General features: G+C 40.4%; 1 protein-coding gene across 1 annotated transcript in view; it reads left to right on the top strand.

The window, feature by feature from the left end:
- Window positions 1-16,303, top strand: part of LOC149181804 (protein RRP6-like 2) — a 173,485-nt gene that overhangs the window by 113,348 nt on the left and 43,834 nt on the right. Inside the window, 1 exon segment of the mRNA XM_089416701.1 lies at window positions 103-148. Within this exon segment, the coding sequence (XP_089272827.1) occupies window positions 103-148 (46 nt within the window).

Below are 16,303 nucleotides of genomic sequence, written 5' to 3'. Positions count from 1 at the left end.
GTCATATGCTAGCATTGTTTTTATAGATTTTTTTTAATGACAACCTCAAATTTCCTGTCTAAATAGTTGATTCTGCTGATATAATTGCTGTGTATATGACAGATTACAGGATGGAAACCTCAGTCCGGAACAGCTTTCTGTTGCCGCTGTATGTACCTCTGTTTAAATACACTCTTCTTTTTCTTGGTTATTGATGTCTACAAGATTGTCAACTCTTCAGATGTGATATGCGTTTAAATTTTAATGAAAGTTTTCTAATGTCTTTTCTGTGGAAAAATTACATACTTTTAGATTTATTCTTCATTTTACATATGCTTTATGATTAAATTATAGTGAAGCTACTTGCACGGGGATTTCATGAAACGTTGCAATACTCACTAGTTTAGAGTTGTGGTGTGAAATCTTGAATCCTCAATGTGCACATAAGCCATTGTTTGACATTCCCAATCTAATTTTTTCGTCTATTTCTATTGTGTATAAGTCATTGCTTGACCATCCTGACGGCCACCTTGAGTCGGAGTTGGTCAGTTCCAAGTCATCTCCACACAACTCATGGCCTTTCAAAGTTTATTTGGAGCACCTTTAGGGTTGAGAAGGGATGCCCTATTTGCCCATCCTCTTTGGGATCTATATCGACGAGCTTTGAGTCTTCTCTCCATAATCATATTTAGGAAGGCGATGGGTGTGTCTTACACCCTTATTGATCTAGCTCAATGTTATCAGAACTGGACAAGAACCAGTGGAACTTTCTGGTCCAATCGATGTGGGCCCAAAATCAGTCTAGTTTGGGATTCAGAACCAGACTAGGTTGGTTCAATACTGATTTTGTGTGGTCCATACTCATCTCATTGGATTTCATATGGAGAAATTAGAATTTTAGATTTCACTCAAGACCAACAGACTTAACATTTTTCAGGATTTTGGATTGGGGGGATTGCAACGTTTCCATTGGATTTTGTCATGTATGAGGGTATGGAACTAGTATTTAATTAAGAGCACCTAGCCCTTTATTTACTTCGATGTTAGTGGCATTGTTTGTCGAACTCCTCTATCATGACTCTACTAAAAATATACCCATCACCTAAACAAAATCTTGACTTCACATATTATGTTTTTTCTACCTTATTTTAATGCTTAGTGTTCCATTAATGACAAAGATCTCACTATAGGCAATGATTTTGATAATATATAGGTATTTGTTGTAGCACGGTTTTTTTGGATGCTAGAGGACATCTAGAGCCTAGTTGTTGATGTATTTTCGATTCAGAGATGGATTGCACTCAATGGTATTTTGGTTATGTGCACCCTTATATGCCATATAAATGAGAACTTTTGCTTATTTGTGTATAAATGTTTTGGATTCATATGAATGCACATGAATACGTATGTTTTTCTTTAAAATTTAAATATTTTGTGTGTTTTTGGTCAACCATTTTTTTGGTATGATGTTTTTACTGGTTCTGGTCCGGATTTTGATCCCAAGGTTTTTCAGTTCGGTCACCGGTTCGGTTATGATAACATTGATCTAACTACTTCACTTTGTTGATGAATTGGTCCTTTTGGTCTCTTTTCTCAAGGGACACCAGAGATAGATCATTGCCATTTTCTGTGTTCGCAACATTTGATACTTGACAATGGATGTGGGTAGAACCCAGTTCGTTATCTTCAACAAATCAAAGCATGCATTGTTCGAGTATCATTTTTTCTTCTAGTGGGAAGAGTTTGAGATTACTAGGACATACATCTATTTGATAATTTAATTCACAGGGCAACAATTCAACTTGTGACAATTCTTCCAACTTCTATTCATTAGAGGTATGGTTCTCTTGTGCTTCTTGAGTAGCAATGCTTTTAGAATCACCTTAGGGACATCTAGTCCAAGATGCACCTTAGGAGACAATCACTAGACCTAATATCCTTAATGGCTCTAAATATGTTGCATATTGATTGGGATAGGGCTAATGATAGTCTAAACCTCCTCTTTAGATGCATAATTTGATGCAAATAGATTGTCCCCATTCTATAGCTTAGGTGTAATTTGAAGCCTTGCCTTTACACTTGGAGGCCTTATTTAGGTTCATTACATTCCTTCACAAGGTTTGGGTTTTGGGGGAGTCCACTTACTGGAGGCATTGGTATCTGTTACCTACTCATATGCACAAGGCAGGAAACATGACCCCATTACCCAATGGACATGGATACCAAGAAAAGTTTTTAGAAGATCAGAAGTCTAGCAGGGCATTGGTGCCCCTTTCTTTCTACTTCCCTCAAATTCCGCACCCCTACGGTGGAATTGTAACAAATGTCGCTAGCATGATGAACTTATGTAACAAGTTTAGGTGACTTGGGATTTGGTTATTAAGTGTGTCCACTCAAGAGCGTTTTTTTTCACTCAACCAATTATTTTCGATCTTCAGTGATAAATAACTAGTTGAGTTTTTTTACTTACATAACTCCAAGCTAGAGTATGGCTTAACAAGCGAGCCTTGTGTTAGTCCTAATGTCTAGGGTCAATGTATATTACCATGCTAGGTCATGTCCACAGTCTCGCTGAATTTGACTAGGTTTTTCCAGGATATTTTTAATTGATTCGAATTTCTCGTAGGATGGGATTTTTAATTGATTCCCTATGTAATAATGTAAATAAGTGGCTCTAGGAGATGTTGTTGGCTCACGAGAGCTCATAATTCATGCTGAAAACACCAACAATATCCGAAGACCAACTTTGGGGCTCAAAAAATAAATATTTCTCCTTGAAAATCCAGTTCCTTGAATAAAAAGACAAAAAATTGCAAAAAGTTAATAATTGGGGAACATATTAAATATGTTTTTCCAAGTCAAAGGAGAACTCAAGTGATATGGCATTGAAATTCAAGTCAAAAGATGAGTTAGAGGCGACCTTAGCAAGCTGAATTTGCTCTCAATTGAAGGATGGATTAGTGGGCCAGTAAGGCCGAGTCAACAAGCAGTTGAAGGGGCTCGAGTTTGCCACTTAGGCAGGCTGAATTACAGGTAGAGATTACCCTGATTTGAAGATCACTTGTTAGTTGTATTTGCTTCAATTTTTAGTGGAGTTTGTGTCCACCTTGTTGAAAAGTGTAACTAGGTTCGGTCTTCATAATGACATGTAATTATGATTTTATGTAATGAGATGTAAAGAAGAAAAATAAAATATTGTAATGCTTGCGTCATGGGTTTCATGAGCAAGAGATTTTATTTTTGAGTCAAGACTCCCATTGAGAGTCTTTAGGAATTATTTGTCATCTAGCTATAAAATGATAGTCATTGTCATGTAAAAGTCGTGTTACACTTTGTAAAAGGTCAATCTTGTCTATGTAAAGTATCCTCCAAGACCTTGTCACCTATCCTCTTCAAGTCGGCCTACAACGATGGAAGAACATGCTAGAAGAATTTTGCCTAAACACTAGTGAACTTGTCGGCCTAAAGGACATGTGTGGAGGTATATATATAGCCACACTCGACCTCACTTAGAGGCAAGCAACTTGACTTGCATTCGATCAAGCAGAAGTGCGAAGAAGGGAGAAAAAGGATTCTTCTGGGCATAGCGAAGAAGGCTTCTTCTGGGGCAATGAAGAAGGTTTCTTCTGCATAAGCGAAGGAGAAGTTTCTTCTAGGTTAGCGAAGGAGAGGTTTTTTCTGGGGCAGCGAAAGAAGGATTCTTCTGGGTGACCGAGATAGAGATTTAGAGACCGAGTTTCTCTAGAGGAGACTAGTGAAAGTCTAGAGACCGAGATTCTCTAGAGGAAGCCGAGAAGGAGTATTGTGAAGTATAGAGAACGAGTTGATCTAGGAGCCGAGGAGAGCAGTTCAAGATAAAGAAGAAATTCGAGAAAGGGAAGAGGCAAGGGTTTGTGTCGTGGTCTTGGTACTCATCAATTGAAGATCTAGAAGAAGAATTTTGATAAGGTTTTCCTCTCAAGAGGTGAGAGGTTTTGGCCCTAGCTGACAAGCCTACATACTGTGTCACTTGTCTTTTATTGTACACATTGGTAATTGTCTTGATGAAAAGGACACAATAATAACATAACGAAGAAAAGACTATAAGTTAAGAAGTAAAAGTATATCACAATTATCAAGCAAAGAAATCTTTTAAATATTCATGCCCTAGATTTCTCAACACACCTTAGCTCCACCCTTTACACTTGTTAACTACTAGCTTCTACACAGTAGATTAGGCTCCACATAGCCCTGATTCGCTGATGATACACAAAGGTTAGATGACAAACTTGTATGCTGGCAGTTTGACAGGAAACAAACTTGAGTTATGTGGGGATTTGCTCCCCCTTCACCTCCACTCATTCTCCACTTGGCAGATAGCTAACGAACACACAAACGGTCAAGGGATGTTAAGTTTAGGTATGTTCTATGCTTAGAGCAATTTATTTAAATTTTCACAGTTAGCTCAATATCTTTTCCAAATTAGCAATCACATCAGAATTAAAGTAAACTGCAGATATAACATAAACATAAATCGCTGAAGAGTCAAGACAAGCCAAGACAAGAGGACACAAAATGTGGCGCTAGCTAGGGACAAACCCCAATGTGGGGAAACCCTTGATCGATTCTTCTTATATGTTCTTCAATAGTTCAAAAGAGAGAGAGAGACATGTACATCAAAAGTCAACGCTTTGACTTATCTAGATAAGAGCATAGATCATCTCTAACAACATGATACATGAGATCCGTTGAAGACATGCTGCTTCAACTGATTCTCCAAGGTGACTCCTTCACCTATCATTGCGCTGCATCTCGTCATCATGCTGCACCTCATCGGGCTGCACCATGCTGCACATGCTTGCTGTCCCATTGTGCCACTGCTGCACAATGTCATGGCTGTCCTGTTGTGCCACTGCTGCACAATGTCATGGCTGTCCCATTGTGCCATTGCTACACAATGTCATGGTTGTCACATTGTGCCACTGCTGCACAATGTCATTGCTGTCCCATTGTGCTTTGCCATACCATAACAACACCATGAATTTGCTGCACTAAATACCCATGTACCATACCACTATGTACAACCACCAATTTGGCTCCCACAGACTGCCCAACAATCCGGTTCAAACTGATCCTCATCTACGACCCAACACCTACAAGAGATGTCATAGACACCATGCCTTAGCTCACTATATTGAGGTCTGATATGTTTGCAGCAAACTGGTTAGGGCTTCCTAACAGTCCTTGTTAGGCCCCTCCAATAAGCTCCTAAGGCTTCCTACAACTGCGATCTTCCCTTCTAATCTTGCTGCTCCAACATGCTGTCCTTAAGGCTAATTCATAGCCCCAAGACTCTCCAACTAGCCCTCTGATTACTTCAGAACATGCCTCGATCTCTTGTTGTAGCAGCCGCTGCCCTAGATCACAGGAAGACAACCCTCAAACTCGTCACAAAGTAGCCTAGATCTTCCTTACACAACTCAACCCTCATGCTTGGTTGTCTAGCCTTCAAAACAATCATGAAAAGGCTACACACTTAGCCTTTTCTCCTTCGTTGAGGTGCCTACTAACCTGTGGCCTGAACATAAGACCTCTTCTCCAAAATGCGAGTTCTCCTTATGTCTTCTCCAAATCACACTGTCCAGAACTACCTCAGCCTTCCTAACAACCAAGTTAGGACAACGCATGGCTGTGTCATCCCTTATTACTTAGGGCACCTAACCCTCCTTGACATCGTGTGTGAGCCTTCTTTAGATTAGCATAGATAGATCCTTCCTTGACTGCGGTTAGGTGTCATGATCTCTTTAGGACAACGTTTATATCTCTCCTCCATAGCTGCATTGAGAGCTAGATCATCACCTTAGGACTGCGGCTAGGGCATCCACTTTAGAACTGTGTTTAGGGCTTCCTCAGGATTGCGTTTAGGGCTTCTACTCTTAGATTTCTCTTCCACTAAAACCCAATACAAGTGGAGAGAAATCAAGAGAGAAGTGTGTGTGAAATGACTCTCAAGTCATCTCTTTTTATACTAAAACGTTGAGCACATGTGGGTGTTATTTAGTTGCTGGCCGACCTTGACGAATTGTCTTATAACACAAATAAATTCACAACTCCATGAATACTTATCGGAATCAGATGATTTTTAGATCAAGCCAACACCTCTCGATGAGAGGGATCCAAGAAAAATATCAGTTGCCATACATAAGATGACCCACATGGAGTTTGGCCCTAGTTTCCAATTTTAACACTCCCTCTCAACTAGGGAGAACTCCATCCAGTGATCCATATGTCCGATTGTACTATCTTTGCCATCAGTGCCCTGCATTGCTCTGCTGAACCATGAAGAAGAAGAATTGATCGAGAACGTCTCGTACCATTCTCTATTGACCCGAAGTTAGTTCCATATGAAGAGAGTGTGTCATACCACTCTTACTGACCCGAAGTCAGGTTTATTGATCCCAGATCAGTATCACAAGAGAGTGTCTCAAACCACTCATACTGAACCCAGATCAGTTTCATTGATCCCAGATCAATGGAGGTCATCCTAGCATAGGGAGTACGGTAGATACAACAATGAGTCCATCGATAGTACTATTATGGTCCCTAACACCATTTCCTTGCTCATTGGCCAGATGAGAGGTACTTCCCATGAGTTCCAGACTACATGGGTAGGATGCCTCGATAGGAGAACCATTCATCCTGTCCCTAAGTTGCCACGTGGTATCACAGGGGAAGGCTGAGCCATTCACCCTGTACACAACGCACCATTAGGGGAGGGTGAGTCGCCCTATGGTCGCGTGTTGCTCCAATAAGTACTCCCAGCCCCCCGGAGCTCCCAGAGCTCAATGCATGCAACATGCAGGACCCTTATAAGAAGGTCTCTTAAGGACTCCAAGTCGTTCGGGAAAGTCACAAATTTGACCTTTCCTTGGGGCTTAGACATAATGTCTGCGACCTGTACATCAGTCTCAATGCGATGGAGCCTCCTCGCTCATCGACGTACCATATCCCAGATAAGGTAGTGTCTGATGTCTATATGCTGGAGCAATTATAGAATACAAGATTCCTCAACAATTGAATCCCTGCTGGTTGACACAGAAGATCATGGTGGTAATGGTATCCATCATGTGTACAAACAGCCCACTGAAGAGCTGCCGCAACCAGGCAACTTCACCCGAGGTCATACTCGAAGCTATGTATTCAGTCCCAACGGTGCTCAAAGCAACTGTTTTCTGCTTCCTGCTCATCCAAGATATTGAGCAGAACCCAAAGAGAATTAGTACTTAGCAGTGCTCTTGAGATCCTCCACACTGCCTGCCTAGTCAACATTCGAACAAACATGCAACTTCATATTTGTGGCAGTGTATCTCAATCCATGAGAGATTGTGCCCTGAAGACTTCTCAGAAGATTCTTGGCACCAATTCTGTTAAAATTTGGGTACCAGAGGACAAGTGGTTCCCTAAAGCTTTGACCTTTGGCCTAGGGAAAAGTGTCCAAATTTATTTTTTACTTTTCTCCTAAAGAGACTTTATAAGTGGTAAAGTTACATTCTAATTTAAAAGTGACTTTATAAGTGGCAAAGTTACATTCTAATTTAAAGGTGACTTTATTAAAGTGAATGAAGAATTAGAAAGTGAAAAAGTGACTATGGAAATAAAAGGCTAAGTGGGTCTTTATTTAAGTGGGTGAGTTAAAAAAAAATAGAAAGTGAGAATTAAATGCACATTTATTCTCATCCCTAGATCTAAATGAATCTCAACCATTAGATATTAGGGTAATCCAAAAGGTCGTTTAGAGAATAAAAGGAGAAGAGAAGAGAAAAAAATCATTTCATTCTTTCATGAGCATTTGAGAGAAAGAGAAGAGAGAGCAAGGAGAAAATTTCTGAGTAGTGAAGGAGAGTAGCAAGAAGACATTTCAACAAATCTTGGCAACAACATTTATTGGCATGCATCTTAAGGAAAAACTGTACAGTAGGAGAAAGGCACAAAAATTGAGGAAGAGGGACAACAAGTTCTGGGCACATTTTTCGAGGCTGGCCGTACAACATTTAATGCTGTTTTATTGCTGTAATTTTTTGTTTTTGTTTTGGCTATCGCTGATTGGCACGATTTTCGAGGTGGAGTTCAAGCATGAAAATCGAGATAAGTTGTAATTTGTGGTTGCTGGAATTTTTACTATGTATTTCAGTTTCTCTTTAAAGGCATTTTCAGAAATAAAGAAGAGCTCTCAATTTGGTTTTCCCCGAGAGTTGTAGGGGGTTTTTTCAGGGTCGCATTGACCAAAAATCGCTGTGTTATTTTTTGTGCGTGGCTGTCATAATTTTGTTATGTTTTATTTCTGCAATTTCAGTAGTTGTGAAATCTCTAAATTTGTGTTTTCAGAAAAATATTATCATTTTCAGATTTTAGAATTTTTATCATGCTTGGATTTAAAACTAAATGCATGGAGTGATAAGGAAAACTGATAACCGGAGTGGGGGTTGAAATTTCTTCATGGTATTAGAGTTTGGTTGGTTGCAAAGTGCAGTTTGGGACAACAAAATGAAAATTACAAGAAGCTGATTTTTACACAAAAAACATAAACCTTTACCATAGACTTGAAAATTTCATTTTGGTAGGACAGTGAAACATGTCTTTGGGTTTGAGAGTTGAAGAAAGGTGGATGGGCAGAACAACTACAATGCATGGAAGGAGAGAATCCAGAGCATCTTTGAGGAAGTAGAAGTTTGGGGCATTATGGTAAATACCACACAGAACCCAGTAGTAGTACCTGCTGACCCTGTACAGTTGGCAAAGTTTAACAAAAAGAATGCTAAGGCAAAAAGATTGATTCTGGAAGGAATCAAAGACCATGTCATTCCTCATGTGAGAGGAAAGACTTATGCACATGAGGTGTAGACAGCCTTGACCAGTCCTTACCAGAGCTCAAATGAAAACAGAAAAATAGTCCTAAAGGAGAAATTGAAGGCCACTAAAATGGCTAAGACTGACAATGCTACAACATATCTCACAAAGATCACTTCAGTGAGAGATGAGTTGGCAGCCGTAGGTGAGATCATTGCACCCACTGAGTTGGTGAGGATTGCTTTGAATGGTCTTCCCAAGACTTGGGAGAATTTTGTGGATGGCATTGTTGCACGGGAAAACCTTCTCGATTGGGAGAGGTTGTGGGATGATTGCATTCAGAATGAGATCAGAAAGAACCATCTTGGGGCAGCCAAATAGGTGGAGGAGGATGACAATGTGGCATTGTTAGCAAGAGGCAAGAAGGGCAGAGCAAAGAAGCAAGCTTCCAACAGTGGAGGCAAAAGCAAAGGTAAAGGCAAGCAATAGAACAAGGAGAAGGACTATTCCAAAGTCAAATGTTGGAATTGTCAAAAGTTGGGACACTATGCTGTTGTGTGTCCGGAGAAGAAGAACAAGAAAGGGAAAGACAAACCCATGGCAGCTTCTGCAGAGATAGAGAGCTTCTCAGAGAGATTTGATTGGGAGTTTGGGTTCATAGCAATGTTACCAAACTCGGAATCGGCAATAAATCGGCGAGGCAAAAGAGTGAAGAGTTTTAATCGGATCGGGAAAAAATCGGCAAAAAATCGTTGAATTCATTAAATAAAAATATGCACATATATTGAAATGAAAAAAATAAATAAATAAATTTCATTAATATTCAGTAAAGGCATGTCCAAAAAATGCATAATATCAATAGATGTCCAAAATATCATGAATGAATAAGTATCTCATACCCGTCATAAAAAATACATTGGAAATAATTGATTTTTAATAAGTGATATCTTAACCTCCTGAACTCTAATTATGATGTTTTTTTAGTGAAAGCGGGTGATATTTCATGAGAATTCAATACAATAATAATACACAAAAAAAGAGCAATTTACCACATATTTGAAAATATAATTACATACAAAATATCCAAAAATAATAATTAAAACTCCAAACATACCCAATTCTGGTTGTTTCGTTTTTTGTGTGCATACCTAAAACGGATATATCTACCACCGAATTATAAAAAAATCCATACAGCCAATACCGGTTTTAATCGTCCTTTTTTCACACCATACATATATATGTGTAAAAGTGCACGCACACCTAAAACAGATATATTTACCCCCGAACTATTAAAAATCCAAATATAACCGGTTCCAAAATAGATCACCGATTCTCTGCAATATTCATGTCCATTTTTTTTGGTTCGAAGGTCGCGTATTATTAATAAACAGGAATTTCAGATATATGCTCGTAACCGGCCTGCTTCAACTGCCGCTTGGCCTCGCCTACATTCACCACCTATCAGACCCCTTCAACAAACCCTTGGGATAATATTTACAGATTTCGGGGAGAACAAACTGAAACTTACCGACGGCATGAAATGGGGTGGGAGAAGCATTTAAGAAATCAATGAATTCCGCAGCCATGGGATGAACCTCGACTTTGGCCTGCATTGCCATTGATGAAATGACCTGACCCAAGCGAAAACCCTAAACCCGGTGTATGGAATCATGAATGGCTCTGCGGCGTCGGCTCTGCGGTGTATGCAGTAGCTCTGCGGCGTCGGCGGTGGACCGATAAACCCAAGCGAAAGCCCTAAACCCAAAACTGGCGGGACTCGACAAAATCGAGAAAATCGGAAAAAATCGGCAGAGTTTCGGATCGGATCGTTTCACGGGCGATCAGATTGGGAATCGCGAGTACTCGCGAGTACTCGCCGATTCCTGTTACACTGGTTCATAGCTTGTGAGGCCACTAGTGCAGGATCACCTGCGATACAGGTTCAGAGGGAGTGTGCATTCCCCGCTACTAGCAGAGCATCTTCTAGCATTTGGTATGTTGATAGTGGCGCTTCCCGCCACATGATAGGAGTCAGAGAGTACTTCTCAGAGCTTTTAGAGGGTGATACTGATTTGGAGGTAGTACTTGGTGATGACAGCATTGTTAGAGCTGTCAGTGTGGGGACATTGACATTTGATAGGGGACCCAAACCTCCCTTGAAAGTGTCAGATGTTCTATATGTGTCTGGAATGAAGAAGAACCTGATATCCGTCTCAGCACTTGAGGATAGAGGGTATGATGTGTTGTTCAGGCAAGGGTAGGTGCTTATATATCCTAGGGGAAATTTAGCTTCTTTAGCTAGAGAGATTGGTGTGCACCATGCCAAGGTGTACAAGTTCTCATTCCAGCCCTTGATGGCATTGAGTAGCAGCACCCGAGACATGATCGACAACAGATCTAGCAGTTCAAAGTTGTGTGAGATTTGGCACTGCAGGATGGGGCATATGTATCATGGGGCCTTGAGTACATTGCAGGAGATCACCACGATCCATTGGTGTGCCAAATTTCATTTCTGATCACCTTGATGTTTGCAGAGGATGTGCTATGGGGAAGTTTGCCAGATCCCCTTTTCCTAGCAGTGACAACAAAGCGACCGGGATCCTTGACTTGATATATACTGAAGTGAGTGGTCGGATGTCTCATGTATCATTGAGTGGCTGTGTACTATGTTCTATTCATTGATGACCACTTCAGGAAGACCTGGATTTATTTCTTGAAGACCAAGAGTGAGGTCTTCAAGTGGTTTCAAGAGTTCAAAGCTCTTGTGGAGACCCAAACAAGTAGGAAGATCAAGGTCCTTAGGTCAGACAACGGAGGGGAGTATACCCTTGGTGAGTTTGTTGATTTTTGTGCTGAGGCAGGCATTAGGAGGTAGTTCACAGTTCCTTACTACCCCCAACAGAATGGGGTTGCAGAGAGGAAGAATAGATCCATTGCAGGGGCTGCCAAAGCCATGCTTCATGATCAGGAGTTACCTTTATTTTTGTGGGCAGAGGCCTGCAACACTGCTGTGTACTTGCAAAACAGGAGTCCACATCGTGCCTTGGGGAATGTGACTCTGGAGGAGGCTTTTTCTGGGAAGAACCTTGATGTTGGGCACTTTCGTATCTTTGGGTGCCTTACATATCCCCAAGGAGAACATGACCAAGCTAGAGCCCACTGCAGACAAGGGCATCTTTGTGGGTTATAGCGAGAGCTCGAAAGCTTAACGGATTTATATTCCTGTGCAGAGGAAAGTGGTTGTCAGGGGAGATGTGAAGTTCAAGGAGGAGAGAGCTTTAAGGAGGTCACGAGAGTTAGAGTATCTAGAGTCACCAGACCCTCAGGGACAACTGAGTCAGTCATAGGGATCTAATGGCCAGGGATCAAGAGGTACATTGATTACAGTGTCAGGTCCATCAGTGAGCAATGGCTGTCATTGTTAGGTGGGTGGTTCTTCGGGTAGCATGCAGGGCAGTCCACAGAGCAGTTCACAGGGTAGTCCACTAATGGACAGTTCACAAGGTATTTCAGCATCTACAGGCACAGATTTAGGCATGAGGTCAGTTGACAGGCCTTAAGGAGTTCACGCTTCTGATGATGATGAGGATTCTTTCACTCCGGTGGGAGAAGCATGCTCAGGAAAGAGGAAGATAAGATACCTTGCACGAGGCCACATCAGTTGCTGAGCCAAAGAGACAGGTTAGAGAGAGTAAACCACTTGAGCGGTTTTGTAGTTACATGGCATTGTTGACTCCGAACCTTCTAGTTATGAGGAGGCAGCCGGCCAGCAGGTCTGGAGAGAGGCCATGATGGAGGAGTATTCTTCTATTATGGAGAACGATGTTTGGGAGGTAGTACCAAGGCCTGAAGGTAAATCAGTTGTTACTTCCAGATGGCTCTACAAGATAAAGCATGCTGCAGATGGCAGCATCGAGAAGTTCAAGGCTCGATTTGTGGCGAGAGGGTTCTCATAGGTAGAGGGAGTTGACTATGAGGAGACCTTCGCTCTTGTAGCTCGGTATACATCTATTCGCTCCGTTATATCGATTACAACAGAGATGGGTTGGAAGATCCACCAAATGGATGTGAAGACCGCATTTCTCAATGGGTTCAGTTAGGAGGAGGTTTATATTGAGCAGCCGCAGGGCTTTGAGGTGCATGGGAAGGAGTCCCATGTATGCAGATTGAAAAGGCACTCTATGGCCTGAAGCAAGTTCCTAGAGCTTGGTACTCGAGGATTGATACATACTTGCAGCAGTTGGGTTTCACAAAGAGTGAGGCTGATCCAAACCTATACTTCATTGTGGTGGGTGAGGAGCCTCTCATTCTGGTGTTGTATGTTCATGACTTGATTATCATTGGTGCAGAGAGACTCATTGAGGGCTGCAAGAGAGATCTTGCTTCAGAGATTGAGATGAAGGATATCGGCTTGATGCATTATTTTCTGGGATTGGAGGTGTGGTAGACCGTAGGAGGAGGGGCATTTCTTCCGAGGACAAGGGAAGTACATTGTGGATATTCTTAGAAGATTTCACATGGAGGACTGCAAACCCATGTCTACACCTATGATCACTAACTGGAAGAAGCTTCACGCTTCTGATTCCGAGTTGGTGGATCCTACCTTATACAGACAGTTGATTGGTTGTTTGATGTATTTGGTCAACACTCAACCAGAGATATGTTTTGCAGTTAACACTATGAGTCAGTTCATGTGTGAGCCCAAGAGAGTGCACTAGGTGGCTGCAAAACACATCCTTTGGTACTTGAAGGGGACAATGGATTTTGGTCTGGATTATAGACAAGGTGATGGAGTGAGACTGGCAAGGTACACGGATTCAGATTGGGCAGGTTGTGCTTCAGATAGGAGGAGTACTTCTGGGTGTTGTTTTGGGTTGGGTTTGGCAGTTGTGTCGTGAATCAGCCGGAAACAACAGTCAGTTGCATTGAGCTCAGCTGAGGCAGAGTATATGGCTGCTAGTTTGGCTACTTGTGAGGCCATATGGCTTCGCAAGATGTTGTTTGGTCTATTTGGTCAGGCATTGAGACCTTCAGTAATTTACTGTGATAATCAGAGTTGCATAAAACTCACAGAGAATCCAGTTTTTCATGACTGGTCAAAGCATATTGAGATAAAGTATCACTTCATTAGAGACTATGTCCAAAAGGGCGCTGTCAATCTTGAGTACATTTCCACAAGTGAGCAGGTAGCGGACATTTTCACCAAAGCCTTACCACGGGGCAAGCATGTATACTTCAGAGACAAGATGGGAGTGGTGAGGAACACTTTCCTTGGTAAGAGGGAGTGTTAAATTTTGGGTACCAGAGGACTAGTGGTTCCCTAAAGCTTTGATCTTTGGCCTGGGGAAAAGTGTCCAAATTTATTTTTTACTTTTCTCCTAAAGTGACTTTATAAGTGGTAAAGCCAATTTAATTTAAAAGTGACTTTATAAGTGGTAAAGTTACATTCTAATTTAAAAGTGACTTTATAAGTGGTAAAGTTACATTCTAATTTAAAGGTGACTTCATTAAAGTGAATGAAGAATTAGAAAGTGAAAAAGTGACTATGGAAATAAAAGGCTAAGTGGGTCTTTATTTAAGTGGGTGAGTTAAAAAAAATAGAAAGTGAGAATTAAATGCACATTTATTTTCATCCCTAGATCTAAATGAATCTCAGCGATTAGATCTTAGGGTAACCCAAAAGGTCATTTAGAGAATAAAAGGAGAAGAGAAGAGGAAAAGATCAATTCATTCTTTCATGAGCATTTGAGAGAAAAAGAAGAGAGAGCAAGGAGAAAATTTCTGAGCAGTGAAGGAGAGCAGCAAAAAGACATTTCAACAAATCTGGGAAACAACGTTTATTGGCACACATCCCAAGGAAAAACTGTACAACAGGAGAAAGGCACAGAAATCGAGGAAGAGGGACAACAAGTTCTGGGCACATTTTTCGAGGTTGGCCGTACAACATTTAATGCTGTTTTATTGCTATTTCTGTTTTGGCTGTTTGCTGATTGGCATGATTTTCGAGGTGGAATTCAAGCACGGAAATCTAATAAGTTGTAATTTGTGGTTGTTGGAATTCTTATCGTGTATTTTAGTTTCTCTGTAAAAGCATTTTCAGAAATAAAGAAGAGCTTTCAAACTGGTTTTCCCCAAGAGTTGTAGGGGTTTTTCTAGGGTCACATTGACAAAAAATCACTGTGTTATTTTCTGTGCGTGGCTGTCATAATTTTGTTGTGTTTTATTTCTGCAATTTCAGTAGTTGTGAAATCTCTAAATTTGCGTTTTTAGAAAAAATTATCATTTCCAGATTTTAGAATTTTTATCATGTTTGGATTTAAAACTAAATGCATGGAGTGATAAGGAAAACTGATAAGGAGTGGGGGTTGAAATTTATTCAAATTCAGTGAGGCTCAACCATATCTCCTTCATTGAGGTTTCGCCTCTTTGAAACCTCTTTCACGAGGCCTTCCTTACTCAAAATATTCTTCAAGAAGATATTGCAACTTTTGTAGAAGAGTTTATCCTTTGGATTTGCCCGAAAGACCAATATAACTTTGTTGTAATCACTTCTAATCTTGAATAACACTTTTCTCTTCTCTTGGAAAGAGATTCATTGTAATTTTTGCCCTCTAAGTCTTTCAATTCCTATTCAAGTGGTAATTATTTTTAACATTCATTTTGTAATTTTTCTTTGAACTTACAGGTACGTGGAGAAGGCATTTTGCTCCCTTAAGGGATTTTGTTGTAATCCTTTCTTCCAAAACTTCTTTCAATCCTTGCCAAAAGGGACCCACTTGTAATATTTGGAAGGAGTGTTTTATCCCTTTAAAGGATCTCATTATAAACTCCTTTCAACTCACTCATCCCTCATTTTATAAGAGACTTAATAAAAAATTACTTTTTAATTGGGAGTTAGAGGATTCTTCCCCTAGGCATCCTCCCTTCCCCATTTGGGTAGAGTGTTCATATGATGCTTGAGTATTTTTCTTGATTAACTAAACTAAAGTATAATAGTGTTGAAGAAAAGGGTACCAAGGAGGTGTTTCTTAGTGCATCTGTCTTTTTTCCTAGGAAAACACTTTATAACACCTTTTTAGCTATTGACTTTATGAGTGATATTAAAGTCATGTTATAAGGTCACTTTATGAGGTACTATGTACTATGTATTTTTTAATATTAAAGTCACTTTATTTTTTAAAGTTGACTTTATGTCAAGAAAAAGTACAAGGTACATAACTTAAAGAGACCAGGGAGTTCATTATTGAGGGGGACCACATGGATAAGGGGGTCAAGTGAGGGAATGATCCTACACTATTGATTTTTAGGGCTAAGAGCTAATCTGAACCCTTGATTAAAAAGGTTAGGTGATCCAGGATACTTTTGCTTGCAGATGTATGAAAAGAATCACATGCAAAATTGCAGCTTAACACCGAAATTTAATGTGCACACAAGAAAAGAAGAAGAAAACACATAAAAGGCACAAAAAGAAGACACCAAAGCTTGATAACAGAGTTCG

This window comes from Pinus tabuliformis, chromosome 3_2, assembly GCF_031772625.1.
Source record: "Pinus tabuliformis cultivar Carrire ecotype Pingquan chromosome 3_2, CPIR1, whole genome shotgun sequence".
NCBI lineage: Eukaryota > Viridiplantae > Streptophyta > Pinopsida > Pinales > Pinaceae > Pinus > Pinus tabuliformis.
The sequence above is the reverse complement of the archived record's forward strand: the minus strand, read 5'-3'. Positions and strand labels throughout refer to the sequence as shown.